The sequence below is a fragment of the Curcuma longa genome, chromosome 16 (genome assembly GCF_044706935.1).
Source record: "Curcuma longa cultivar G26 ecotype Majalengka, Jawa Barat chromosome 16, ITB_CL_G26_1.1, whole genome shotgun sequence".
Taxonomy (NCBI): domain Eukaryota; kingdom Viridiplantae; phylum Streptophyta; class Magnoliopsida; order Zingiberales; family Zingiberaceae; genus Curcuma; species Curcuma longa.
In genome coordinates, this window is record NC_133876.1 from 3,903,906 (window position 1) to 3,931,308 (window position 27,403).

At 39.3% G+C, this 27,403-nt stretch overlaps 3 protein-coding genes across 3 annotated transcripts; all 3 read right to left on the minus strand.

The window, feature by feature from the left end:
- Window positions 1-242: 242 nt before the first annotated feature.
- Window positions 243-1,043, minus strand: LOC141847601 (uncharacterized). The gene is given in 1 exon segment (XM_074735656.1): window positions 243-1,043. A coding segment is annotated over 1 exon segment (801 nt).
- Window positions 1,044-12,110: 11,067 nt separating this feature from the next.
- LOC141847602 (chitin elicitor-binding protein-like) lies at window positions 12,111-13,429 on the minus strand. Its single transcript, XM_074735657.1, has 4 exons — window positions 12,778-13,429; window positions 12,586-12,703; window positions 12,313-12,506; window positions 12,111-12,238 (listed from the first exon to the last, which is right to left on the minus strand). The coding sequence occupies exons 1-4, from the start codon at window positions 13,427-13,429 to the stop codon at window positions 12,111-12,113; spliced, it is 1,092 nt and encodes a 363-aa protein (XP_074591758.1).
- A 617-nt stretch (window positions 13,430-14,046) lies between these two features.
- Window positions 14,047-21,793, minus strand: LOC141847227 (DNA-directed RNA polymerase II subunit RPB1). Its single transcript, XM_074735214.1, has 14 exons — window positions 21,526-21,793; window positions 21,147-21,410; window positions 20,401-20,703; window positions 20,151-20,309; window positions 19,893-20,054; window positions 19,600-19,820; window positions 19,380-19,521; window positions 18,976-19,311; window positions 18,615-18,901; window positions 18,267-18,525; window positions 15,106-18,188; window positions 14,898-14,969; window positions 14,488-14,541; window positions 14,047-14,402 (listed from the first exon to the last, which is right to left on the minus strand). The coding sequence occupies exons 1-14, from the start codon at window positions 21,607-21,609 to the stop codon at window positions 14,294-14,296; spliced, it is 5,535 nt and encodes a 1,844-aa protein (XP_074591315.1). The 5' UTR covers window positions 21,610-21,793; the 3' UTR covers window positions 14,047-14,293.
- Window positions 21,794-27,403: the final 5,610 nt, after the last annotated feature.

Below are 27,403 nucleotides of genomic sequence, written 5' to 3' on the forward strand. Positions count from 1 at the left end.
ACATATGCGAAAGGCTCAATCAACATTGAGGAACATATACGCAGATTGATAAATTTTTTATAAACACTACGTTACTAATTAATTTCAAACTATTATATTATTTCTAACAATGTATTTTTAGGCTAAGAAAATGGAGAAGGAGCCACTTTTATAGAGACTTTTATCCGCACATTTCAAAAGAAAATAAGACTTGGAGCGGGGATAAAGTTAGAACTATTAAGGTTTGTATTATAATTTTTAACTTAATTGGCTATTCCTGATCTGGGTGCTATCCTCCCATAATATCCCAGGGGTATTTCCACAGCAATACCTGTTGACAATAGTTTTTTGTCCCTTGCACCAATCTCATAAGTATGGCAAATTGTTAAATCATATCCGACTGATTCTGTCATCTTGCGGGCTAGAATAGTTGCATCCAGATTTAATTTTTGGATCAACAGCGGCTCTTCTATGCTAATGACGGCCAAAATTTCCTGCTCCAAGGAGCATATTTCCTCATCATTCTGATTTACTTGGTAAGGTCGCTGCTCCGCAACTGGTTCATAGCCCTGGAATTGTAATAAAACACTTCCGTCGAGAAGCGTCCTTGTTTGTACTCTTATTGGTGCCATTGGGTTTCTCCGAGTTGATGGCCTTAGAATCCATCTTTGCTGTTGCAATTCTTCTATAGTGAACCTCGTTCCTGGTAGGGCATTAACTCTCCTACTCGTAAGGTAATCTGCAACACTTTGCACATTATAAGTAAAATTAGTAAAACTAGTGTTGGTCAGTCTACCAACCATCATCCTTGTGATTAGCAAGTTGCTTGAGCATCCCTACCAGTCTTGCTAACCATGGGTTTGCTCAGAAAGTTCTATATGGTTAGAAAAGTCTTCAACATTCATCATTAAATCTAGGATGACATATACCATTTGTGTCCCCCGTGTAAGGTCCATCTCCATTGTGGCAATTATAGATCTATCTCCCTGCCATCTGGTGTCTCTGAGAACAGCTAACACCATGGCTCCCATATCTCGTCGATAGAGAGCATAGATTCTGATCATCACGAGACTCATATGAATATGGTGAAAACCAGCCTCTCGCAAAGCTTGGTGGCTTTGTTTAGTTACAAGTGGCAGATCCACTTGACTTTCTTCTATACAGAGAACGTCCTCCTCAGAATAGTGTTGATATACTCTGTGTTGCGTTGGCCTAAAGCCTGCAGAATATAATACTTCTGTTGGTACCATGCTTGCTCTTCTGAATCTTGAAATCTCCAGTTGCTCTTCCGGACTGATTTGGCTTTCTATAGTCCGTCTAAAGCGCCTTTGGCTTGGACTTAGTCTTCTTTGGAGATTATATATTCTTTTCTGATTTTGTCTATAATCTCTTATCTGATCTTCCGTGCTAGGTACTATCATTATTGTTGTACCCACCGCTGGAGGTCTTGTTGAAGTACTCATTTCTTCTTCTCTTGTTAGAGTATATCTGATGGATTTTTAAATATCAGAATGGCTCCCTTCTTCTTGCAAATTATGGGATCTTTTCCCAAATTCAAGTCTTCTAATTTCTTTGTCAAATCTTCAATCGAACTTTCAAGCTCTTTTGTTGTTGAGCTTGTGGTTATTACTGGTTGAATACTTCTTTTTAGCTGTTGAACTTGTCCTTGCAGATCTTGTTCCTGCTCACTTAAAGCAATTAGCAATGAGATGATCATATTATTCTATTTTGCTAGAGCCCTTTGACTATCAAATGTTGATTTGTACTCCGAGGGTTTACAGAAACTTACTGCCGAGGCTTCTATAGGTTCAGTGGTTTTAACAGCACTTAAGTAGCTTTGGGTCTCAGACTGCTTAACCCAATCGCTCATCCACCTATCAATGACTTTACCTCTTCAAGTATCTTTTCAACCTTTGTCATGCTGAGTTTCAATTCCTCAGTCAACTTTATGGCTTTCTCTTCAACTAACTTGGGTTGCCTAGCAATCTCAACAACTAAAGCCCTTCTTTTGTTAAAGGCTTTTGGTTCACAACTTCTTTTTCCAGGCTGTTTATAGAAGTTCGTAGCTGAGCTACTTCCTTCCTTAACACCTGGTTTTCTTCTCTCAATAAGTAAAAATATTTTAAGGAGACTTTAGACAACAGTGAAATTTGACCGTAAAATACTCCTAAATTGTTTGCCAAGTCAGATGCTTTTGGTTGTGGTTTATTAGCAAGATCTAAATACTCAAGGTTTATGGTTCGGGATTTGTTATAACACTCTCTTATATTTTGCTCAACTCTTTCAGACATGAATCCTATTCAGCATCCTTTATGCTTACGGCTTAGAGAAGAAGACCTTCATACAATGGAGAATAATGTACCCAGATCAGTATGACAAGTTAATATACTCAGCTGATGAGACGCAGAATGTATTATCTCAAATAAGGAGAATTATTACATTGGAAGACCCAGCAACTGGCTCTATGATAACACTCATTTTTATAGTTTATTTTGGCTCTAAAACTTGATATTGTGACCCTCTCGTTGTGTAACTATTGAATATTAACATATATTGCGAGTAGGAGCTTATTTTGGACCCTATTGCTAATTCCTACAAATTTTGGGTTGAATCTAACATTTTTTGATATATTTTTGTAAGATACTTAAGGAGTCATGAAGTTGAACCAAGTTGGAGAGCATTTGGAAGTATCTAGAGATCATTTGGAGTGTTTCAGAGGCTCCCAGGGCTGTGCCCCACCTTTTCCAGGCCATGTCTCACAAGGCATGGTCGTGCCCCACCTTTTCCAGGTCGTGTCTTATGAGGCACGGTCGTGCCTCATCTTCCCAGGAAGACACGGCCATGCCTCAGTTGGACTGCTCTGCAGACTAAAACTAAAATGGTCATAACATTTTGCTCCGATCGAACCATGGGTTGTACCACCTACCAAAATGAAGATAACTTCAAGATCTACAACTTTGATTCAGAGGGTTCAGACAAATTCGGCCTCTATGCCATGCTAAAAGGGATGGAAGTGCATCACTTGCAGAAAACCTCCAATTTTGGGGTCATGCCTAAGAGACACGGTCGTGCCTATTTCCAGAAGCGTGTCTTGCCCAGGCCGTGCCTAAGAGACACGGCCATGCCTATTTCCAGAAGCGTGTCTTGCCCAGGCCGTGCCTAAGAGACACGGCCATGCCTATTTCCAGAAGCGTGTCTTGCCCAGGCCGTGCCTAAGAGACACGACCGTGCCTCTTTAACAGGGGGTGCCTACCTCAGGTCGTGCCTAAGAGACACGACCGTGTCGCGGAGCAGGTTTTGGAGTATAAAAGTTGATTTTTTGTGGAGAAAAGCTATTCTCTCCACGGGATTCGCCCTAGCCGCCACCTACCTTCATTTCTTCACCGCCATCTCCATTCATTGCCCCGGAAAAGAAGGCGAGGAGATTTCCTTTCTTCCATCCGACCATCTTCCATCCATCAAGGAGCAAGAGGACCTTCCTCTCCTTCACGTCATCTCATCCATCCACATCCTCTCCTGATTGATTCGAAGTTGGAGATTCCTTCCTTCGGCACATCATTCGTGGAGTCCGCTTTGCTTCGCATCCACCTTCGACGAGAACCTTAGGGAGAATCATTAGCTTTACTTTTCTTCCATTTCTGAACTTAGATTAGACTTTTGGCATACCAAGTGTTTGTTTAATTTTGCCTTACAGTTTTGAATGTTGTTTATCCTTAGATTTCTCTTGCTTGTTTCTTTGTTCATGCACTTATTTACTTGTTGCACTCTTTATTTTATTAATGCAATTTGTTCTTGATACTTAGTGTTCTTTACATTGTTTAGAATTAGAACTTAAGACAACAACCCCCCATCCAATCCAAAAAAGAGAAAAATCTAAATCCCCAATTGTAATACCCACTAGAATTACCACACACCGTCTACAATCGTTGGGAGACGACTCGAGTTGCCTTATACTACTTTAGTTAGGGAATTCAGTATTAATTAAATTGATGTGCTCATTTAGACGACAATCTGAACAACGCATCACTCCACAGTTGAACAAAACCAAGCCTACTTAGACTTGGAAAAACTAGTCTGTACCAGCACTAGGGATCTGGTTCCCTACATGAATCAGTATAAGGAGCTAGACTCCAAAACAGGAAGGATGCTCATAAATGAGGAGTTGTCAAGCAAATCCTACCGTAAAATGCCTCCACTCATCGGAAACCATCTGGAGCAGAAGTTTAAAGAAAAGTTTAGAGGCAATACAATTGGTGTCCTTCCTAGAATCCATCATGCGTACCAAGAATTGATGGAAAAAGCGGCCCTACAAAAGAGCGTAAGAGACTTTCAATTTTGTGCACAAATACCTTTACCTGGCTATTATAACCAGTCTGTAGGAAAGCGGTATGGATTAAGAAAGGCGCAGAGCTACAAGGGCAAACTACACAAAACCCACGTGCGGGTGATTAAGAAGAAATACCAGAATGATAGAGCCAGAGTTAAGAAGTGCAAGTACTATATTTGTGGCGAAGAGGGCCATTTTGCAAGGGATTGCCGAAATAAATATGGCAATAAAGAGAGGATTACTATGCTTGAAGAATTGGAGCTCTCAGAAGATTTCGATGTGGTTTATGTGGATCTTGAAGAAACGGATAGTGATGTTATCTGTAGCATGTCCAAGGCAGAAACCCAGACTGAACAACATTGTGGAGCAGCCACGAATATCCTACCCTTCAAGGAAACTTTATTTGTTTTGATAGGTGAGGAGGGAGGATGGCAAGTCAAGGTGGGCATTCCTATGGAGCCAGCAGAATGCAACCACGAGTGGCTAATTAATGAAGAAATCAGCACTACACTAATTGGGTATAGATTTTATGGTCAATAGACTAGCCAGAGAGCAAGGGCACATTGTCAGAAGTGCACACTAACAACATGCACACTATGTGCGAACCACTGGCTAATTAATGAAGAAATCAGCACTACACTAATTGGGTATAGATTTTATAGTCAACAGACTAGCCAGAGAGCAAGGGCACATTGTCAGAAGTGCAGCCTAACAACATGCACACTATGTGCGGACCACTATTTGAAGATGGAGTCGCCAGTAGCTTCACCAAAACCAGGCCAATATAATAATAGAAATTTAGTCCCTGAATTAATTGAATACATTGACTTTCTTCTGGCAGAAAATAGGAGACTGCAGGCCGAGATAGATGTTGGGTCCCCAAGGATGTCTGCATCTCCACAATGGTATGAGATTGTCCACTTTGGGCCTAAACCCTCATGGCTTTGTTCTTGAGCTCTCTCCAAAAGGCATCATACCAATGGAGATATCTTTCATCCTTTTAAACTCATGATCTTTTCCATGTGTTTTAGATGTGGGACTATGTTTGCACCCTTGCAACCCAACAATAAAAAGATTAACAAAAAGGGAAAATACAGGAAGAAATATTGTCAAAAGAACTAATGGAAGATCTGAGGGAATTAATCCTAGAAGACCTTCAAAGGGGAAAGAGCAGGTGTCTTTCCTGGAAGAAGACAGTATTCTAAAAATTAGCGAGGGACAGTATCATCAAAAGAGAACTGTTAATAGACTATACAACATAGTCGTAAGTTTTGAAATTCCTAGATTAGCAAGCTTCTCAGCTAATGCTATACTGGATATAGGTGCGACCTCATGTTGTATATATAAGAAGTCTGTTCCAGCTCAAGCTTTGGAGGAAAACTCTTATATCATAATGATTAATGGCGTAAACTCCAAGCAGGCCGCTAACTGGAAACTCAAGAATGGGCAAATGATAATCGGTGAGAGTAAATTTAGAATTCCTTTTACATATCCCTTTGATATGGTGTTAGGAGAAGGAATTTAAATGGTCTTGGGGTGTAACTTCATCCGGAGTATGCAAGGAGGAGTGAGAATAGAAGGAAATTCATATTGTTGAGCACGCTTGAGCTCATGATATTCTTCCAGAGAAATGTTGTGATTAAGTAATTGTTGAAGTGGAGAAGTAAATTGGCTTGGTCCTGGTTCAGCTCTGGATCCCTTCGTTTGACATATAGCTTTTCCTGTCTTGGGGAAGAGTATGTCCATAAGTGCTTCCCAGTCTGGTGTTCCCATAAAAATAGTTTGGTCGGCTACTTCCACTGTGGCCTCTGATGGTCCAAATGGTTCCTTTGGTTCTGTTGCTTCTATTTGATTTGTAGAACTAAACCCTTTAGTCCCACGTTCTGTTGTTGGAAGTTCTTCTACTTGCATTACTTCTGGAGTGCTAATCTTTTCTAGAATTAGTTGCGCCACTGCTTCGCCTTTCTGCAATGTCAATACTTCAAATGTCATATTGAATACTAGAATTTTAATTTCACCTCGATAATCTGCATCAATTACTCCTGCGCTAATGGTAATGCCCTTTTGCCAAGATATTCCTGATCTGGGTGCTATCCTTCCATAATGTCCCGGGGGTATTGCCACAGCAATGCCTGCTAACAATAGTTCTCTGTCCCCTGCACCAATCTCATAAGTATCGCAAATTGTTAAATCATATCCGGTTGATTCTGCCGTCTTGCGGGTTGGAATAGTTGCATCCAAAATTTTTGGTTCATCCGTGATTAGGCGCGACAGTGTATCTGCAAAAATGTTAAACTTTCCATCTAGATGTTCAAAGTTTATTTTGATATCCGTCCCGATTATAAAGTCCGTGAAGGCTATCCATCGAACCCTTGAGGGTTTATTTCTTACAGATTTGTTGTGGAAGCTGATAATAGCTTGACAGTCTGTTCGGAGAGTTATCTCCTCTTTATCCATGAAGTGAATTTTTAATGCGCTCATGGTTTCCATTACAGCGAAGATCTCTGCATCAATTGTAGATTTAACTGTAGGGAATTTGCCATGTGCATAAGCACATACCTTTTCAACATTCCTTGAATCAGCCTTGTTGGGCTTCCACTTGTATACTCCACCCAGCCTGTCATCGATCCGTCTATTTCCAGGACAATATAGGCCTTTCTGGTAGAATTTCTAGATCTAGTAGTTGCGCGACTTGGGCTTTAATCTGCTTCAACAAGGCCCAGTCTGATGCCTTCATCCTTTTATCACCATGGGGTGACGTTTTTTCATAGAGTGGTCCCAATTTGAAGCTTAGATTTGGAATATGCGTCCTTGCATAGTTAAGAATACCCAGCCATGAACGGAATCCTTTCTTCTCTTTTAACTGTTCATCTTTGACCTCTATTATCTTCTTTATGATGTGTGGATGTAGTCTCAATTTTTCTTCACCGATTTCCGCTCCTAGGAATTCAATTTTCGGAACCGCTATCTTACACTTGGTTGGAGATAATACCAGACCATGCTCTTCACATATATTTAACATGATCTCCAAGTGCCTCATGTGCTCCTTTTCTGTTTTAGAGAAAATAAGTATGTCGTCAATGTAAACAGTTATAAACTCACTTGTACCTTTAAAACATCTTGAGTTGAAATACCGTCGGTGCGTTCTTGAGGCCGAATGTCTCCCTCGGACATGCTACAGATAGCATCACTATCCATTTCTTCAGGATCCACAGAAACCACATCAAAATCTTCTGAGAGCTCCAATTCTTCAAGCATAGTAATCCTCTCTTTATTGCCATATTTATTTCGGCAATCCCTTGCAAAATGACCTTCTTTCCCACAAATATAGTACTTGCACTTCTTAACTCTGGTTCTATCATTATGGTATTTCTTCTTAATCACACGCACCTGGGTTTTGTGCGATTTGCCCTTGTAGCTCTGCGCCTTTCTTAATCCATACCGCTTTCCTGTAGACTGATGATAATAGCCAGATAAATGTATTTGTGTATTGCCTTTAAACTTCTGCTCCAGATGGTTTCCGATAAGTGGAGGCATTTTACGGTAGAATTTGCTTGACAACTCCTCATTTATGAACATCCTTCCGATTTTGGAGGCTAGCTCCTTATACTGATTCATGTAGGGAACCTGATCCCTAGTGTTGATACAGACTAGTCTTTCCAAATCTAAGTAGGCTTGGTTTTGTTCAGTTGTGGAGCCATTTGCTGGGTCTTCCAATGTAATGATTCTCCTTATCTGAAATAATGCATTCTACGTCTCATCAGCTGAGTTTATTAACATGTCATACTGATCTAGGTACATCATTCTCCATTGTATGAAGGTCTTCTTCTCTATTTCCCCCAATAAATTCTCAATATACTGCACCTTTGTACGTTTATCTGCCCAAACCTTCGAATCTACTACATTAGTAGTAATAGATTCCCATCTTGATATGACGTCATTATAGAGCCCAATATTGTTGGGCAAGACCAGTAGGGCTCCGGTCTGTTGTTAAGCTGAAGACCGATTCCATTGCTCATTATTGTATCCTCTTCTGATTCTCCCGACCCTTGCTTCAATAAACCTTTGATCTCAGTACGAGTTAGAGGTTGATGGCCTTTCTGTTGCTGGTGCATATTGCGATGGTCCCATCATAGTATCTTCCGGTGGGTTGTATGGAGAAATTGTTGTAGAAGATGAAGCTAATATTGTTGTGTCACTCCTTCTAATGGGATATTCCATTTACAGGCCTTCTTCCAGGTCTAGATGCGCCAGCATTTCCTCGTCATCTGAAAAATAAGAAGTGGGTGAAAAATAAGTCGTATCTGATACATACCCACGAATATCCTACCCTTCAAGGAAACTTTATTTGTTTTGATAGGTGAGGAAGGAGGATGGCAAGTGCAGGTGGGCATTCCTACGGAGCAAGCAGAATGCAACCACAAGTGGCTAATTAATGAAGAAATCAGCACTACACTAATTGGGTGTAGATTTTGTGGTCAACAGACTAGCTAGAGAGCAAGGGCACATTGTCAGAAGTGCAGACTAACAACATGCACACTATGTGCGGACCATTATTTGAAGATGGAGTTAACAGTAGCTCCACCAAAACCAGGCCAGTATAATGATAGAAATTTAGTCCCTGAATTAATTGAATACATTATTGACTTTCTTCTGGTAGAAAATAGGAGACTGCAGGCCGAGATAGAAAGATTAGCAAAAGGGGAAAATACAGAGGAAAAAATATTGTCAAAAGAACTAATGGAAGATCTGAGGGAATTAACCCTAGAAGACCTTCAGAAGGGGAAAGAGCAGGTGTCTTTCCTGGAAAAATTAGCGAGGGACAGTATCATCAAAAGAGGATTGTTAATAGACTATACAACATGGTCGTGAGTTTTGAAATTCCTAACTTAGCAAGCTTCTCAGTTAATGCTATACTGGATACAGGTGTGACCTCATGTTGTATAGATAAAAAGTCTGTTCCAGCTCAAGCTTTGGAGTAAAACTCTTATACCGTAATGATTAATGGCATAAACTCCAAGCAGGCTGCTAACTGGAAACTCAAGAATGGACAAATGATAATCGGTGAGAATAAATTTAGAATTCCTTTTACATATTCCTTTGATATGGTGTTAGGAGAAGGAATTCAAATGGTGCTGGAGTGCAACTTCATCCGGAGTATGCAAGGAGGAGTGAGAATAGAAGGAAATTCTGTGATCTTTTATAAAAATATCACAACAATAGCCACCAATCAGTCAGCAACACCAGCAATAGAGGAACTGTGCATGGACAAACAAGAATACTTGGAAATCCAAGAGCAGGTACTTTTCTCTAGTACACCCTCTAACCCAGATATATTAATGAAGCATGGAAAACTTTTGGAGAGATTAAATAATCCTTTGCAACATTGGGCAAAGAACAAGATACTCTACAAAATAGATATTATTAATCCTGACATCACTATTCAGGATAAACCCCTAGCTCATATTACTCCCCTAATGAAGAAAACATTTGAGAAACACGTAGATGCTCTCTTAAAGCTGAAAGTAATAAGGTCAAGCAAAAGTCGGCATCAGACAATGGCTATGATTGTGCAGTCAGGAACCAGCATAGACCCCACCATAGGAAAAGAAGTTAAAGGAAAAGAACGAACGGTATTCAATTACCGGACCCTTAATGACAATACTTACAAAGATTAGTATAGTCTCCCTGGTATTAATACAATCTTGAAGAAAGTGGGCTTCTAATAGTTATGTACCTTCTCTAATTTATTAAATATATTTGTATTTCAATACAGGAAAAATATGATGAGCTAAAGCTAGCACAGAGAAATTCAAATGTTAGTGATAATAATGATGGATCTGAGCCCTCTGTTGGAAATGATCTGAATATTTGGTTGGAGGCGAGTGGAGGATCCAAGAGGGAAAAGGATATTGGGAATAGATTCTTTGAACAGAACTCATCGAGTTGCTGGCACATCTTCTTCCACCCCACCAGCAGTAAGGGCACAAATAGAAAGCCTAACTGAAAAAGTTTCTAATTTGAAGGACATTATTTTACAAAGGGATGAAGAAATGAGAGAAATACGCCGACAACAGGATTTCATTATGCAACATCTTCAGTTAGGCTCTGTTCCGAATCAAATTTCTCCTGGTTCTGGTGATGACGGTAATGATGATGATTCTTCATAAGCCTAGTTATATATAATTTTAATTTTTCTCATAATTAGTATTGCTTTACATTTTTTTTTCTTTTATAAATCTTTTATTTTTTTATTGATTAATACTGTTATTTTATTTCGAACAGGATTGGTGAAACCAAGGATGGCGGTGAAGTAAGTAATTACATATTATAGTTAATTTGTACAAAATAATATTTTTTTTATTTTATTTTCTGATGTAGGAAAAGAAAAAGTTTGGACGGAGAAGAAGATGGAGCAGAAAGTATTTTCTGAAATCGATGCCGTGGACGATAATACATTTTGTTTTTGATTGTTTTGAGATTTTGTTAGTTGTTTTGATGACTTTGTTGGATGTTTTGAGACTTATTTATTTAGGATGATGTGTTGTATATTGATGTTAATATTTGGTAAACATTGATGTTATTCAGTATGATGTTGGATGATGTGTTTGTATTGATGTTAATGTTTCATTGATGTTAATGTTTCATTAGTTGTTGTTAAGTATTATATTGGGTTAATATGTTGTTTGTTTGTTAAGATGTGATTGGTTTAATATGTTGGTTGGTTGTTAAATGTGTTTAATGTTTGACTTGAAGAATATGCAGTATGATAAATGTAAATAGGATTCATTTGAAGAATGAAATGTATAGAAGCTATAGGAAATTTTAGTGTTTTGCGACGAATTTTACAACGAAAATATATTCATCGCAAAAGTATCATAAATTACTATGCTATCGAAACATTGGCGACGAAAACTTTATTTCGTTGCCAATTTGGCGACGAAAAAAGTGTTCATCACCAAATCTCACATATTTTTCCTTAGCCTCTCCGTAATGACAAAATCAGTTTTCGTCGCGACCTTGACAACGAAAATAAATTTTCATCGCTAATTTTACGACGAAAATAAATTTTTATCGTAGAGTAACAAATATTCAATTTTGCGATGAAAATATTTTTGTCATCAAATTGCAATGAATTTAGCGATGAAAAATTTATTCGTCGTCAAATTGGCGATAAATAAATTTTTTTCATCACAGAATTTTACAACTAGCTATTACCCATGAAAAAATTTTCATCGTCAAATAATTTTATGATGAATTTTTTTCATCATAAAATTCATCGTAAATTGTCTTTATTTTTATAGTAGTAAGCCGAGCCGAGAGACGAATTTATATTCATACATGGGATATCCGGGATACATGTCTATCAAAAAACATGTGTCATTTACAAAAACCATTTTTGTAAATTACTTGCGCATCAAAGAAGTATTTTATCAATTAAAGTACTCTTGAGCAATAAAATTCATTGATGATACAAACCGAGTTAATTTGCATCAACCATTATCTTGATGTTAAACAAACTTGGTCTGAACAGTGGCCTGACCGAGTCATGAAAATATTTGATTGACTTGGTCTAAACAAGGCTCAGTTCAACTCACCATCACATCATAGTGGGCTCAGCCTAGTGGCTAGTGGGCTAAAACGAACATCAAATAAGCATATACAACAAAGGATCATCATTCTACTTTTAAGTTGAAAAGAAAAAAAAAACAGATAAATAACCATAAAGGAACTACATTAAATTTGTCAGGTAACTTCAGTGCGATACTACAAGATCCTGCCTGGATCTTCAGCTAATTTTATTTCATGATGAACTCCAACCCAACAAAGCCATTGCCAGGGCCACGGAGAGTAGCAAGAAACTCGACGACGATCGAGCTTCTACTAGCAGAGAAAACCCATCACTGGGCTGTGGCACTGGTGCTCCTGCACCTGATTGATCAATGTCAAAAGAATTACGCTCCATCCTGAAGAATATGAACTAATTACACAAGTTCAAAACTTACTATTGCACAATGATTGAGTTGTAAGACTTGTGAGTATGTCGAAGTCGGTACTGTTGGTGTAGCCAGCATAGGTGCATGTTGTGCTCTCACAGGCTGTGCTGGTGCTGGATGATGAATTGCCGAGGGAGAGATTTCCGCAGGTTGCTACTGGGCAAACTGATGAACTGATCCCCCTGGTAGGGTGGCAGTCCAGCCTAATGCAAATCAAAGAAACGATTACGGATGCATGGCACAAAGTTTTTTTTTTAGACGATTAATGAGGCATGAACTCACTCCCACGAAGAGGAGCTGCAGCTGCAGAGGACACAGTTGTTTGCAGTCAGAATGTAACTTCCATTGGAGACGAGCAAGCCACTGTCCGCTGAGGCGCTACCAATCGATGAAGAACACGCTGCGCCGTCGCCATGGTTTAGCAGGCCATTTGATAGAGAAATGTGAGGAGGGAAGAAAGAGCTAGGAGCGAACCTCTGAGAGGAACATCAAGAACTTGGCCAGCCTCGAGGGTTTTGGGATCGCTAATCCCGTTCAGATTCAGCAATGTTTCCTCCTTCGTCCCGAACTCCGCCGCGATCCCCGACACTGTGCTGCCGGAGGTCACCACGTGCGCGTAGTGCACCACCGGCTCGCCCTCCACCTCGTCGCAGCTGCAGGGCAAGGGGATGTAGATCTCCTGCCCTATTTGGATCAGATTAGGGTCGGAGATGTTGTTGGCGGCGGCGATCTCCTGGTAGGAGATGAGTCCGTTGAAGACGTTTTGGGCGATGGAATCGAGGCCGTCGCCGGGGGCGATCCGGTAGAGGGGCCGATGGGCGGAGGCGCCGCGGCCGGCGGAGCAGGAGCAGGAGAGGCGAATGCGGAGGGTGGAGCCAGCGGGGACGGGGCGGGAGGGCGGGGTGAAGAGGGGGAGGCCGTTGGCGGCGAGGAGAGACCGGAAGGAGCGGATCTGGAAAAGGGTCATGATCTGCGCGAGGTTGGTATCGTTACGGGCGGTGTAGCTGACGAGGGACTGGCACCGAGCCGCGCCCCCGGGTGCGCGGCAGGTGAAATTGACGGCGACAGCCGGCTGGTGGAGGAGGAGGAGGAGGAGGAGGAGGAAGGGGAGGAGTCTGGCCGCCATGTGTTCGACGGCGTGACGCGGAGCGAGCGATCGAGCGTTGTTGCGAGGAAATGATATCTGTTACTTGCTGTCTCTTTTGCGGGGGTTTTAATTTAAAAGCTTGAGAATGGCGTTTGATTCTGTCGTCGGTTACTGTGGCGAGCGTTTGCGTGGGAGAGGAGGGAGGACAGACAAGTTAGTTATGATTTCAAATTAATGTCTCAGGTCACGTTTCACTTATTTTAACCCTGAACATTAATTCGAGGCCGTAACATTTTCCATTTGAATAATTAAAAATACATTTATCATTTGAACAATGAAATATAATTTACAGTAATTTTTTTTAGGTAATCATACTTAAAAATTATGAACAAATATATTCGATCATTAACACTTATCAATCTCTTTCAGATCTCTTTCCAAGCACTAGTTCAATCTCATCATATATTTTTTTGCCTTCCATCATCTTAAACGTGGGTATATGCGTCTCTAATGTGTCTTGCTTTACCAACTTTGCTTTAGAAGACCATACAATCCCATTCTTCTCAAGAATGATAATTCTTCAATATTTGAGTCCTACTCCAATACCAACTATAGGATGCATGCAGAGCTATAAACATCTCACAAAATTCTCATAGTTACAAGTTCAAATTAACAGTTAGATTCAAAGCATGCAAGTATGACAATACAATGACACATCTAATGTTCCAAACAGAAGGGAAAAGGAACTAACAGGAACTAAATAACTCGGGTCACCAACAAAGCTGGTAGGCCTAGGCATCTTGACCTTATTGCCCCTAAATTTTACAATGTCGTATTTTTCAACCTTCTTTTGAATGCAATGATTTGTATGTCCCTGGCAGAAGCAAGCAGCATATTTCTCCATCAGGGGTTGCTTTCGTCGTTGTTTTCGTCATTGCTCATCTGTGGAGTGTACTGACTGGTGGAGGATGGTGAGTATCCTGGCGAAGTTGGTGAGTAGCCTGCACTCGGACTGCAATGGAGACAACAAGACATGTGTCAAATTTATGGGAGTCATGGTCAAAACTTAACATGGGAAGCAGTAAGTTCGAAGTGACCTGAATTGTGGAGAACTGGGACTGTAGTCAGGGCCCGTGCGAGAGCTATATGGACTGCAAGAAGAGAAGGCATCAATAATAATTCTCAGTCCAAAAAATGATGTATTATTCCCACCAATAACAGTTCTTTCACCAGGTGGCAGCGAACAGGGATTCAAGTAATTTAAACAAAAGAAATTTTAACAAGGAAACTTAGGTATTCAAGTGATGAGGCCTTAAGAAACAAATGAAATAATACCCTACCATATATGTCCATTTGTTACATTACGATTATTTTATTGCTACTACAAATAAGAATAAATTAAATAGAGAAAGTTGATTAAACACAGAAAATAAAGAACAAGACAAATATTCCAAAGTTCCTTTTGCATTAATATAAAGGAATACTAGCAGTATATTAGAGGATTTACCTGGTAGGACTGTAGGTTGGACTTGCAGGTGAGTATGACGGAGATGTTGGTGAATACGATGGTGAGGTTGGACTGCATGGCATAGCAAGAAAATCCAATTACAGTTAAATTTTATGGCACAAAATTTCCCAAAAAGATTTCATTAAAGATTTGATAGAAACCTTGTGAAAGCAATGAAAATGATACTGAAACTGAAAAGATTCCTTACCTGTAATTTGGAGACGATTGACCGTATGGACTAGAGGGAGACAACCTTGGGCTGCTAGGTGAGTATGCAAGTGAAGGACTGTATTTTGCTGAAGGATTGTAACTAGGAGATGTGGGACTGTAGCTAGGAGATGTAGGACTGTAACTGGGAGAAGTAGGGCTGTAACCTGGAGATGTTGGGCTATATGCCGGCGATGTAGGACTGTATGAAGGAGAGGTCGGACTATATGATGGCGAAGTTGGGCTATAGGAAGGTGAGGTTGGGCTATAAGAAGGTGAGGTTGGGCTATACGCAGGAGATGTTGGGCTGTATGCTGGAGATGTTGGGCTATAAGCCGGAGAGGTAGGACTATAACTTGGGGAAGTAGGACTGTAACTAGGAGAAGTGGGGCTGTAACTGGGTGATGTCGGGCTGTAAGTTGGAGATGTAGGGCTGTAACTAGGAGACGTGGGGCTGTAACTGGGAGAGGTTGGAGAATATGATGGGCTTGTGGGAGAGTAAGCAGGACTTGTAGGGCTATATCCAGGAGAACTAGGACTGTATGTTGGTGAAGTTGGACTGTAGCCCGGAGATGTAGGACTATACCCCGGAGAAGTAGGACTGTAACCTGGAGACGTAGGACTATACCCAGGAGATGATGGACTGTAACCTGGGGATGATGGGCTATAGCCAGGCGAAGAACTGGGAGAGAAAGCCATGCCTCCAACATAAGGAGAAAACTGAGCATCTGTAATGGGTGAAGCACGGATATTAGGACTCAGCAAGTAACTTGGCGACATCATTCCTTCATGATATGGTGTTCCAGAAATAGGTGAACGTGCTGGTGTCATTCCAAAATCAAGGCCACCATCCATATAACTAGGAAGTTGCAATTCAATCGCTTGCTGCAACATCTGATCATTCAAGTATAGTGCACAGCTCCCTGTACCGATGGGAGCAAGCTGGCCAAGCATAATATTTTCTGTTACTCCTCTGAGATGGTCTGCTTCAGCAAAAACAGCTGCATCGAGAAGGATATCAACAGTCTCCTCAAATGAACATCTCATCATAGGCCCAGTGTCATTCCTATTGATACCATGCCTTGTGATGGCCATCAGATGACCTCTGTAAGTCATTGTGTCACAAAGAATAGCCAAATGACGATAATTCACATAAGACCCATCAAAAGAGATGACCACACGCAACTCATCCAAGAGCGAACGTCGGACAGCCTCAATTCCAAGAATCTCAATAACTTCAATCAAGTGATTACTTGTCGTCCTAGTTGCATCAACATCTTCGTGGCATATAACAGCCAAGAGATTAACACCTTCTGTGTCAAGCATCCACTCTACGTCAGGTTTGAAGCCTTCACTCTCATCGAATCTATTAATCTTTCCTGATTTGATAAAAACCTTATTGATGTCAGGAATGCCCCGAAGAGCCATTTCAGTCAACATATTGCTCTCTATCTTCTTCAAGAACACATCATCCTCAGCAGATTCATCTTGTAATTCACCTTTGGGTGCATCATCATTCATGATACGGATACGGAGGATGAGCTTATCAGCATTATCATCATTAAAGATGCATGTTAAATCATCATCAAATTCACGATTTATCTTCTCTGCAATGTCTGCCATGCTCAACTTCTTATCAACCATCATCTCTCGGTTCAGTTCTATGCGAAGCAACCAAGGAGATATCTTTTCAGGAGCAATATCCTCGTCTGGCATTTCATAATATGACTTAACAAAATCAACATCTTCTTCAATAATGGTACTCATAGGATCAGGATCATACCATATCTCAGTTGCATGTGTTACACTACGCAATGTTGTGTATTCCAATGCACATTGCACATTCTTTGCTAGTTCTTTCTTTTTATTAACCTCAGGCTTCAAATAAACAGAGAGAGAAGGAGTTTTAATTTTCTTAGCAACATTAATAATTTCTCTCAACCTGGGAACACCAAGAGTGACATTCTTAGCACTCACACCAGCATAATGGAAAGTGTTTAGGGTCATCTGTGTTGCTGGTTCTCCAATAGATTGAGCAGCTACACAACCAATCATTTCACCTGGAGCTACCAATGACTGCAGAAACCGAGATTCTATTTCACCAATAACCCATTCAAATGCCTCACGAGTTAGTCTATATTCATTCAGAACCCGTTTGCTGGCAAATGTACTGCGAAGTAAGATATTGAATAATAAAGTAGCATTTTTCTGGGCCTCCATGCTCAAAAAATCATCTCCAGGAACAACTTTCAGTCTTTCTTGCAGTTTATCAATAGCTTCCACAATCTCCATTGGATGCATATCAGATGGCCTCCTCAAATCAATCTTGAATGTCTTTTGTGCATTCCAGATGAGCCTTTTGAGATTCACAGGCATAGGCATTGTGGTATCACCAGTAGTAGCAATCTCAGTGCCAAGTTGGTAGCGATCAGCTTCTAATTTCTGAACCTCTGCATCAAATACATTTCTAAACTCACGAATAGTTTTCAAATCCTCCACATGTTCAGGTTGCATATAGCTAGGATTCCAGTTGTCATCATCAAGCTCGTATTTGAAAACATGAACAAATTCTGCTTTCTTCATCTTCAATGAATCAAGTTTCTGCGACTCAATCCAAACAGCATCCATACCATCTTCTCCATATAAGAACTGAATAACGTCCCCCAATGAATTTCTAACAGTACCATCATATTTAACCATAATGTCCTCCATAGCCTTTACAAGACGACGTTGGATATAGCCTGTCTCGGATGTCTTAACAGCAGTATCAATAAGACCTTCCCTACCACCCATAGCATGAAAGAAAAATTCTTGAGGTGTTAGGCCACGGAGGTAAGAATTCTCAACAAACCCACGACTTTCAGGCCCAAAGTCATCTTTGGTGAAATGAGGTAGTGTTCGCTCATTGAAACCAAAGGGAATTCGCTTTCCCTCAACATTCTGCTGCCCCACACAGGCAGTCATCTGTGAGATGTTAATGAAACTACCCTTTGATCCTGCAGTAACCATGGCCTTCAGATTATTACTTTCAGACAAGCTCTTTTGTGCACTACTTCCTGCATCATCACGAGCTTTATTCAAAACCTGCAAAGCAAGGTAGTTTAAGTACAATAATTCGAGTCTCGACCAAAACAAAGTTCAAGGAAGTTCGGATTGCAGTACCTGGTTTACTTTATTTTCAAAAGACTCCATCATGGTTCGCCCAGGCTCTGCTTCCAGTTGTTTTTCCTGTGCAAGCTTAATCAGTTCTTTGACATCATTTTTAGCTTTTGATATTGTTTCATTGATTTTTTCCATAGTTGCTGCATCAGCAATTGTGTCCCCGATTCCAATACTAAAAGCGTTCTGTAATAGCCAATAGTTTACAAGCCATTGAGTGTGGCCCAAAAATTTTCGAGCTGCATCTGGGCCTACTTCTTCCCTGCAATAAGTATGAGCAGGGTTAACAACTTGGTCAATATACTAATAGAAAGTACTGCCCTTAAATATATTAGCTTTATTAAGACTTACCAGATGACATGAATAAGGCTTCCAGTAGATGTTCCAAGAGTTTTTTTGCAAAGGGTGCCAGAAAGAAGCTCCCCCTTCTCTATCCGTACAACTGTATCTCCTGGGGTAATAGAACCAACTTCTGCCTCTGCATGCCACGCTGAAAATCTTATAAGATTTATTTGCTTGGGGATGATGAGGTTGAAAACTTGTTTTCCAGTCCACATTGGCCTTGGCTTTAATATAGCAGGAGCAGGTATCTTTCCATCAAAATCTTCCCACCACATCAAAATGTTCATGAAGACATCCTGTGACAGTATAACATATATAAAATTCACATTCAGTAGTTCAAACAAGAAGAAAAAATGGCAACTGCTAGCACCTTTTCAATAAATGTATCCCTTTTGGTGATCTTGCGACATCCCAAAAGGGTATCTTGGACAATACCCATAACAGGACGATTTGCTTGCGGTGAGACAATACACTTTGGCACCATCATTAGTTCCATAACTTCAGCCCTAGTTTCAAAAGATTGGGGAACATGCATGTTCATCTCATCTCCATCAAAATCAGCATTATATGGAGACGTTACAGACAGATTCAGGCGAAAAGTTGAATATGGCATAATCTTGATGCGATGTCCCATGATGGACATTTTGTGAAGACTGGGCTGCCGATTGAAAAGAACAAAGTCACCATCACATAGATGACGTTCAACCTACCATAACAACAGAAGAAGTTAGTATAACCAAACTGGATCAACTAAAAATAAAGTTAAAATCAAACCTTGTAGCCAAGCTCCAGATGGTGATCACTGCTTTTCTTCAAGTATCGAAGATCAAGCCTTTGACCATCTTCTCTTATAATATACTTTGCCCCTGTTTTCCCTGGAGGCGGATGAGGTCCATATTCCACAAGTTCTTTCAATCTGAAATAGCAAAAAATTCTTAGTTAAAACTTCCCATTTTCTTGACATATACTGTAAGACTGCAAACAAGTTAAGAACCTTTCAATGTTGTATGGTGTTACAGTTTCTGGATATGTTAGATTCAAAGCAATACTCCAAGGAACCCCCAACTGATCAATGTTAATTGTTGGATCAGGCGTAATGACAGTTCGTGCTGAAAAGTCAACACGCTTTCCCATCAGGTTACCTCTAATTCGGCCTTCCTTAGCCTTCAGTCTGCTGCATATAGATTTGATGGGTCTTCCTGACCTTTGTGTAGCCTATTCGTGCAAAATGATTATTTCACAAAAACAAACAAATATGAACCCAAAAAAATCACCAATGATGCATACCCTAGGCTGACCAGGAAGATCATTATCAAAATATGTGGCAATGTGAAATTGCAATAGTTGAGCAAATTCAGAAATAATGTGAGCTGGAGCTCCATTTCTCTCTTGACGCCTCAAATTCTCATTGTGCCTAATTATCATTGCCAACTGATGAGTCAAATCATCCTGTTTATAGACGAAAATCAGCACAATAAGGAACAGGATAAGTGATATATATAAACAAGATAAAGCACTAAAATCTCAGGTCTTTGATAAACTCACTTCACTTCTGGAAGAGGTATCCATCATTACAGAAGGTCTTACGGGAGGTGGAGGAATAGGGAGAACTTGCAGTATCATCCAATCCGGACGAGCAAATTTAGGGTTCAGACCTAGTAGCAGGCAATCATCATCTGTTATCCTCTTAAGTACACTAAGAACCTGGAAACAATTTGAAAAATAAAACAATTACACGTACAATTTCTAGTTGACTAATCATAGCAATGATATACTATGTATCTGAAAAAAGTACCCTCTCAGCAGAAAGGATTTGTTTTCTTTCAGCAGGTTCTGGAAGTTGTTCTTGCTCATCAGATTTCTTTTTGGGAGCTTTATACTCTGCAACCATCTTCATTCCATCTATAGTAATATTTGGCTGCTGAGCGCCACAACCATTACGAGTCTTCTTTATTGGTTCATCTAGATCTTGTTGACCCTGAACATCAATATCATCACCACCAGCACATTTCTTCTTGCTTTTACAGGCATCGTATATTCTTTTCAATCTATTCTTTGGATTCCTAATTTTCAATGCTTGCTTGAACTTGGCATCATCCTAACACAGAAAAGAAATTCTTCAGTAAGATAATGTTTTAACCTTAAGATGATAACAGTTCATAGAAATTAACAGAGAATAATAGAGCCCACACCATTAACACTAAAATTGGAAATGATAAAAATGCGCAAGGAAATTTTCAATCAATATCTACATAGAAAGTGGTCAGAAAATAACTATAAATAGCTGTAATTTGCTACAACTATTAATATATCTTGAACTGAAATAAACTGAGGTTCGTTGTTACAAATTCAGCAACCGTTTTTCCAACTTGAGCTTAGTGCATAAGTCAGAGTTCAGTAGAATTCTAGTAAACAGATGATCTAGGACTCAGAAACTTACACCAATTTGGCAGAATCATATAGCTGCTACATGATTTATCTTAATAAACTGAAATCCTTTCAGTTCTACTTCGAGTGAAACATTTAACCTCTTAGGAGTACCTCGTCAGCAAGGATCTTGGAGCAATTGAAGCACACACATCGCATAATCGCAAGCACTGTCTTAAGGAAGCCAATATGGAACATAGGCTTTGCGAGCTCAAGATGTCCAAAATGCCCAGGGCACTCCGCCATGCTCGCCATACAAGTTTCGCACTTCATCTTCCTATCGATGGTACCCATACGCGGGTCGCTCAGTCCGGCAGGCTTCGGCTTCCCACGCTCCATCGTCTCGCCGTGCTCTACCTGCACGACTGACATTTGTCGCTGCCAGAGCAACACGGAAAAACAAAAACAACATGCGCATCTCAGCAAACCAGAGTCCAAGCATCAGGATTAAACTAATTTGAGCAACCAAATAAAGGGGATCGAGAGCAGTTACGATTTCATCGGGGCTGAGGATGCCAAACTGCACTGTCCGGACTTTGGCGACGTCCGCTGGAGAGTAAGGGAACCGAGTATCCATGGCTGGATATTGAGCGAAAAACTAGGGTTTGATCGAGAAATCGAGGGTTTACAGGCTACAAAGAAGAGAAACTTAGGTAAAATTTCATCCGCAAATACGATCATACGATCTTGGCGCGTTCGATTCGGTGTGATTCGGTGGGAAGAGCTTCACGAGCAGCGGAGCAAGATCTCGCCTCGCCCGACCGCGATGCTCAAGAAAGGGGGAGAAGATGGGGGGTGGGGTTATATTTATAGACGGAGAGGAGGATTGGGGAGGCGGCTTAGGGCGACCACTAGTGCGTGCACTGTGAGTCCGATTCCAGATCGTAATTCGAACCGGTTCGGTCATATGTTAAAACATACTTAATAGCTTTAACTATTTATTCTCCCTAATATTTTACTTTTCCGGTAAAAAAAATGATATATTTTGAATTACAATTATTATGGATTGGTATACATTGATCAAGAAAATCAACATTTGATTCAAATAGTGGTGACATATCGGATGCAAGGCTTGACCCCTCAATTGACGTGGCTCGGCACTTAGCTCTGTTAAAATTAGCCTTTATTGTCAATTCAGATTGAGTTGAACTCGAGTTGGACTCAAGTCAACTCAGATTGTGTGAGACTCGAGTTGAACTCAAGTCACACAAGTCAAATTCGAATTCATCAAAGATTATCATGCATGAGATGCATGATCATTAAAAAGCTGCATGATCTTCCTTAAAATAAGAGAAAGATTATCATACATGAGATGCATGATCTTCATTAAAAGAGAAGAAAGATCTTCATGCATGAGATGCATGGAAATTAATAAAGTATTAATTTCGTGGATTACTAAAAAGTCAAGAAAACCCTTCATCCTTCATATCTCATGGTGGGATATAAAAAGGGGTGAGAGGCTCTTGATGAAGGGGTTGTTGGATGCTCTTGCTCTCTCTCTTCTTCTCTTCTTCTTCTCTTGGCCGAACCCTCCTTTGTGGCTAGCACTACAGCTGGGTTCTTCTCCATATCAGTGTTTATGTGGATACCGTGGAGGCACGAACGCACTGATCGTGCTGAGATCCGTCGACCTTGAAGGCAAAGAGTTGCTGTCGGGATTGCGAAGGGCACGCATCTAAAGTACATGGAAAAGATCATGTTATTAAAAAAGATGGAAAGTATCTCCATTGGTATGAGGCCTTTTGGGGAGAGTCCAAGAACAAAGACATGAGGGTTTAGGTCCAAAGTGGACAATATCATACCATTGTGAAGATATTTTGATTCCATCGGTACTAACAAGTGGTATCAGAGCGAGACCGCTCTTCACCGGACTAACCGGCGGATGAATCATGATCCAGATCTAACCATGTGGTTTGAACCTTAAACAAAGGAAGTGGGTGCTCCCGTGTCTGAATCAAGAGGACCAGATACCAGATGAGAAGTCCTAGTAGGTCGGGTGGACCAAGGGGCAAAAAGTCCTAGTTGCGACTAGGTGGGAAGTCCTAGTAGGTCGGGTGGACAGATGGGCAAAAAGTCCTAGCTGCGGCTAGGTGGAAAGTCCTAATAGGTCGGATGGACCGAGGGGCAAAAAGTCCTGGTGGATCGAGGATTCAAACATCAAAACGACGTTGGGGGGCCTGTGGTCCTTTGTTTGAGGGGGGGATTGTTGGGTTGCAAGGGTGCAAACATAGTCTCACATCTAAAGTACATGGAAAAGATCATAGGGTTAAAAAGATGAAAAGTATCTCTATTGGTATGAGACCTTTTGGGAAGAGCCCAAGAACAAAGTCATGAGAGTTTAGACCCAAAGTGGACAATATCATACCATTGTGGAGATATTTTGATCCATCGGTACTAACAGTCATGAGGTCACCCGGTGATGCCAAGGGTGTAGCAGGAGCTTGGTATATGCTTGGAGAGATGGAACGAGACTAGAGAGAGCTCGGTAGATCTTTACAGAAGCGCACTGAGGTCAGAGAAAGAGGTCAGAATATCCTAAATTATGCCTTTACTCTTTTTTTTCCGCTTCTCTCTTCGTACCTAATCTCCATGTCATCTCTAAATATCCATACCGGATCAGTCACCTTTCAAATAGAAGAACCATGTAGCAATATTCAATCGCATCACTTAGAGAAAAAAAAAATATATCCACAATTTTCATCGTAGATTCTATGGAAATAAATTATCTCTTGTATGTTATCTAGAAAATTAAGTGTCTTAAATTAGTATTAAATGGTTAACCAAAATGAAAAAAAAAATGATCATAGCCTCAAAAATTTTTCACATGGGAAAGCTTCATACATATATTGTTTATTAAAAATCAATTAAGTATTGGTCAAACATAATGTTTAAAACTCAAAAAAAAAAAATTACGGTGCAATGGTAAAAAATTTCTATAATTCATCAGGTGTCGATTTTTATCTGTAGATTAATTTGCCTCCGATGAAAAGATAAAAAAAAATTAAACAATTGAAAGAAAATGTCTGAGGCGGCGGACAGTCTCAGCTCAGATTGTAGATGGTCGTCAAAGGCGGCGCCAAGCACTGACGTTCATCTTGACCGTCCGATTGCATTGAAATCACGACGGTTCAAAATTTATAGGGACAACAAGCATGCGATCTAGCTTTGGAATCACTGCTTTAAGTGAATTAATCGTTTTTCTTTTAATAAAATTATTATTTATTTTATATATTTTTTAAAAAAAATACAGATTAGTGGCTCAGTGTATTTTCACTCCTTGCAGTATTATGATCTAACGATCTATGATATCATCAATTGTTTCTCAGACGAGTATTTTTCTATCAATTAAAAATTTATTCTAATTATAGTAAATATTACGTTTTCTAATTTGATCTGCTATAACGATTGAATTTGTTAAATCGACGTGTTGCTTTATGTTAAAAAAAAAAGGATAAACTATGTCACGTGACTTGTCTCTTCCTGTCATCCAAAGGTCAATTTCTTTATCTTCTGCAAAAGGTAGAATCCATCAAAATGTCATAAACGAGATTCGAACCCGTGATCTATCGAAATCTACAATTTCTTTATGAAGTGGAAGTTGCCAAGTTCATGATGATCAATCGGTCAGCCTTCAGATTTTCTTTTAATCTATTAATTTAATTTTTTTAATCGATTAATTTTGAAAATGATCAATTTAATTTTATAAAAAAAATTTATCGATCAATTAAGATAAATAAAAATGAAACAATGCATTATTTCATAATCAATATTCTAGAATTATTTTTTTACTAATAAAACTTAATTCGTAATACATAATCGATTCATTCATGAATATTTGATTAATTATGAAAATACTTTACCATTATATCTTTCGAAAGTTCTATATAGATGGTTCAAATTGATTTAAAGTGAGTACACAAAATCTTAAAGGCCGAATAGGATGGTAAGCCAAAAAGTATATATCCTCCAAAAGTTTGAAAGGAAAACTAACATCTTATCTTATTTAGAATAATGATGTGCTTGATATCCCTAAATCATAGAACATCATTTTAATGTTACGCTCAAGGTTCAATCGATAAAGCAGAAAAAGAAACACTTTTGCTCTGAGGACAAGGTGATCTGGGCCAAAGTGAAAAAAAATTGTTAGAGGACGAACACTTCAAGATAATACAATTGACAACCTGCTTATCGAATGTGATCCTAGTGCCCGAGGCTTGGGGCAAGTGGTGGATGTGTTTGGATTTCTACGATCTCTATAAATGATAAATCTCAGTCAGTTGGTGGATGTGTTTGGATTTCTACAATCTCTATAAATGATAAATCTTAGTCAGTTGCATTGACTCAATTCTTGATCAGTTGCATTGACTCAATTCTTGGGGGTGATCGGTCCAGTCCCACGAAGTTTTCCATCGGCCACCAGAGTAAATCGGAAAGCGCACGCAACAGGCAAACCCAGATGTTCAACATCCTTTCTATTGTGATCCCCATTAGGAGGAAAATTTCTATAAATACGCAGTAATTGGGGATCGAACCGCGGGTGCCTGAGTGACAACCTAGTACCCCCACCGCGGCACCATGGCCCGGGGACTACAATCTCTATAAAACTTATTCTAAGGATGGCTATCCATTTATAATGACAGATTTACTTATGAATTTGACAATTGACCATCAGTTCATTAGCATGATAGATGTAGACTAAAGATATCATCAAGTCGCTTTAATATATATATATATATTACTATTCATGAGGGCTTAGGCTCAAAGTGGACAATATCATACTATTGTGGAGATATTTTGATTCCATTGGTTCTTACAATTGGTATCAGAATGAGACCGCTCTTCACCAGACTAACCGCCGGAAGAGCCATAATCCAGATCTAACCATGTGGATTGAACCTTAAAAAATAAAAGAAGTGGGTCTTCCCGTGTCTGAATCAAGAGTACCAGACACCAGGTGAGAAGTCAAGAGATGGTACTCCCGTGGATATTAGAAATTTCAACTAAAATTGTTATCCAAGAAGAATCACTTTAGATTTATTGTATTAGTCGTTTTAATCGAGCACGATCGGTTCCTTTTTTTTTCACGAGACATGAGCTATAATTTTATGAGAGTTGTGGGTCTATAAGTTTACTGAGCACGTGTGTTTTGGATATGAGGGGTCATTGTGTGTGTGATTTGTCCAACACGATGACGTTAGTCTTTCAAAATTAGTATCATTGTGTTATAATTTGTTCAATACATTAGTGTTGATTTTTAAAAATCAATATCACAATATTTTTAATATTTTGAAATCAATACCACTATGTTGAAGAAATTACAACACTGTAGTGTTGATCTTTATAAAATAGCACAATTATAGTCTCGATCCTTTGAAACCAACACTCTAACTTCATGTAAGAAGTTCAGAACTTCCGTTACATACCATCCATATCTTCTCTATACTCCTCTCTTTCATTTTATATCTAAGTTTCAAAATTTTAAATCTTTTAAGTCCATCAATAAGTTTCGGTCAAACTCATTGATGATCTAGCTCTGATGGAATCTAATATAAGTCTTGTAAGTTTTTACAATGCTCCTCAATCTCACCATGCCATAAAATCTCAGATTCAAGACCTTCCTTACCATGCATAATCTGTTTTCAAAAAATTAGTCAACGTGTCAATTGACACGGATTCATAACTTCATGTAGGAGACTAAGAATCAAGATTACACACTTATTTGACTTCTCTATACTTTTCTCTTCCACTCTTATTATATTTTAGAATTTCAAATCCTCTAAGGTCCATCTATGATTTTGGACAAATTTCATTAATGACCTTCACCGCTTTGATGGAACCCAATACAAGTTTGTAGGTTTCTACATAATTTCTCAATCTCATCGTGCCGTAAAGTCTCAAATTCAAAATTTTCCTAGTTATGCACGATTTGTTTTCAAAAATTCATATAGGTGGTGATGCTTTTAAGAAATGAACATCTTGACGAAATCAACACCAAAGTAGTGATGTTTTAATGAAATCAATACTAAAGTGGTGATGATCAAATCAAAACAACGCCAAAGTAATTTTTTATTTTTAGTTATTTAATTTTTAATTTTTTCTCTTTTAATTAGCTATTAATAAAGATAAAAAATTAAAAATAATTTTTTTTATTTTTAACTTTTATAAATGTTAAGAAAAAGAGCTTTTTAGTCCTCAATATCTGAAACTCCTTAATAAAATAATTAAGTTTTTATTTTTTTTATTTGATTCTTTTTGTTCGGTTTAAATAAAGTAAAACTAACAATAATTTAGAGTTGAAAGGCGAAAAGGATATTTTTGAAAACAAATGTGTCCTTTGAAAAATAACAAACTGTAATGCGTCCTTTATGAAT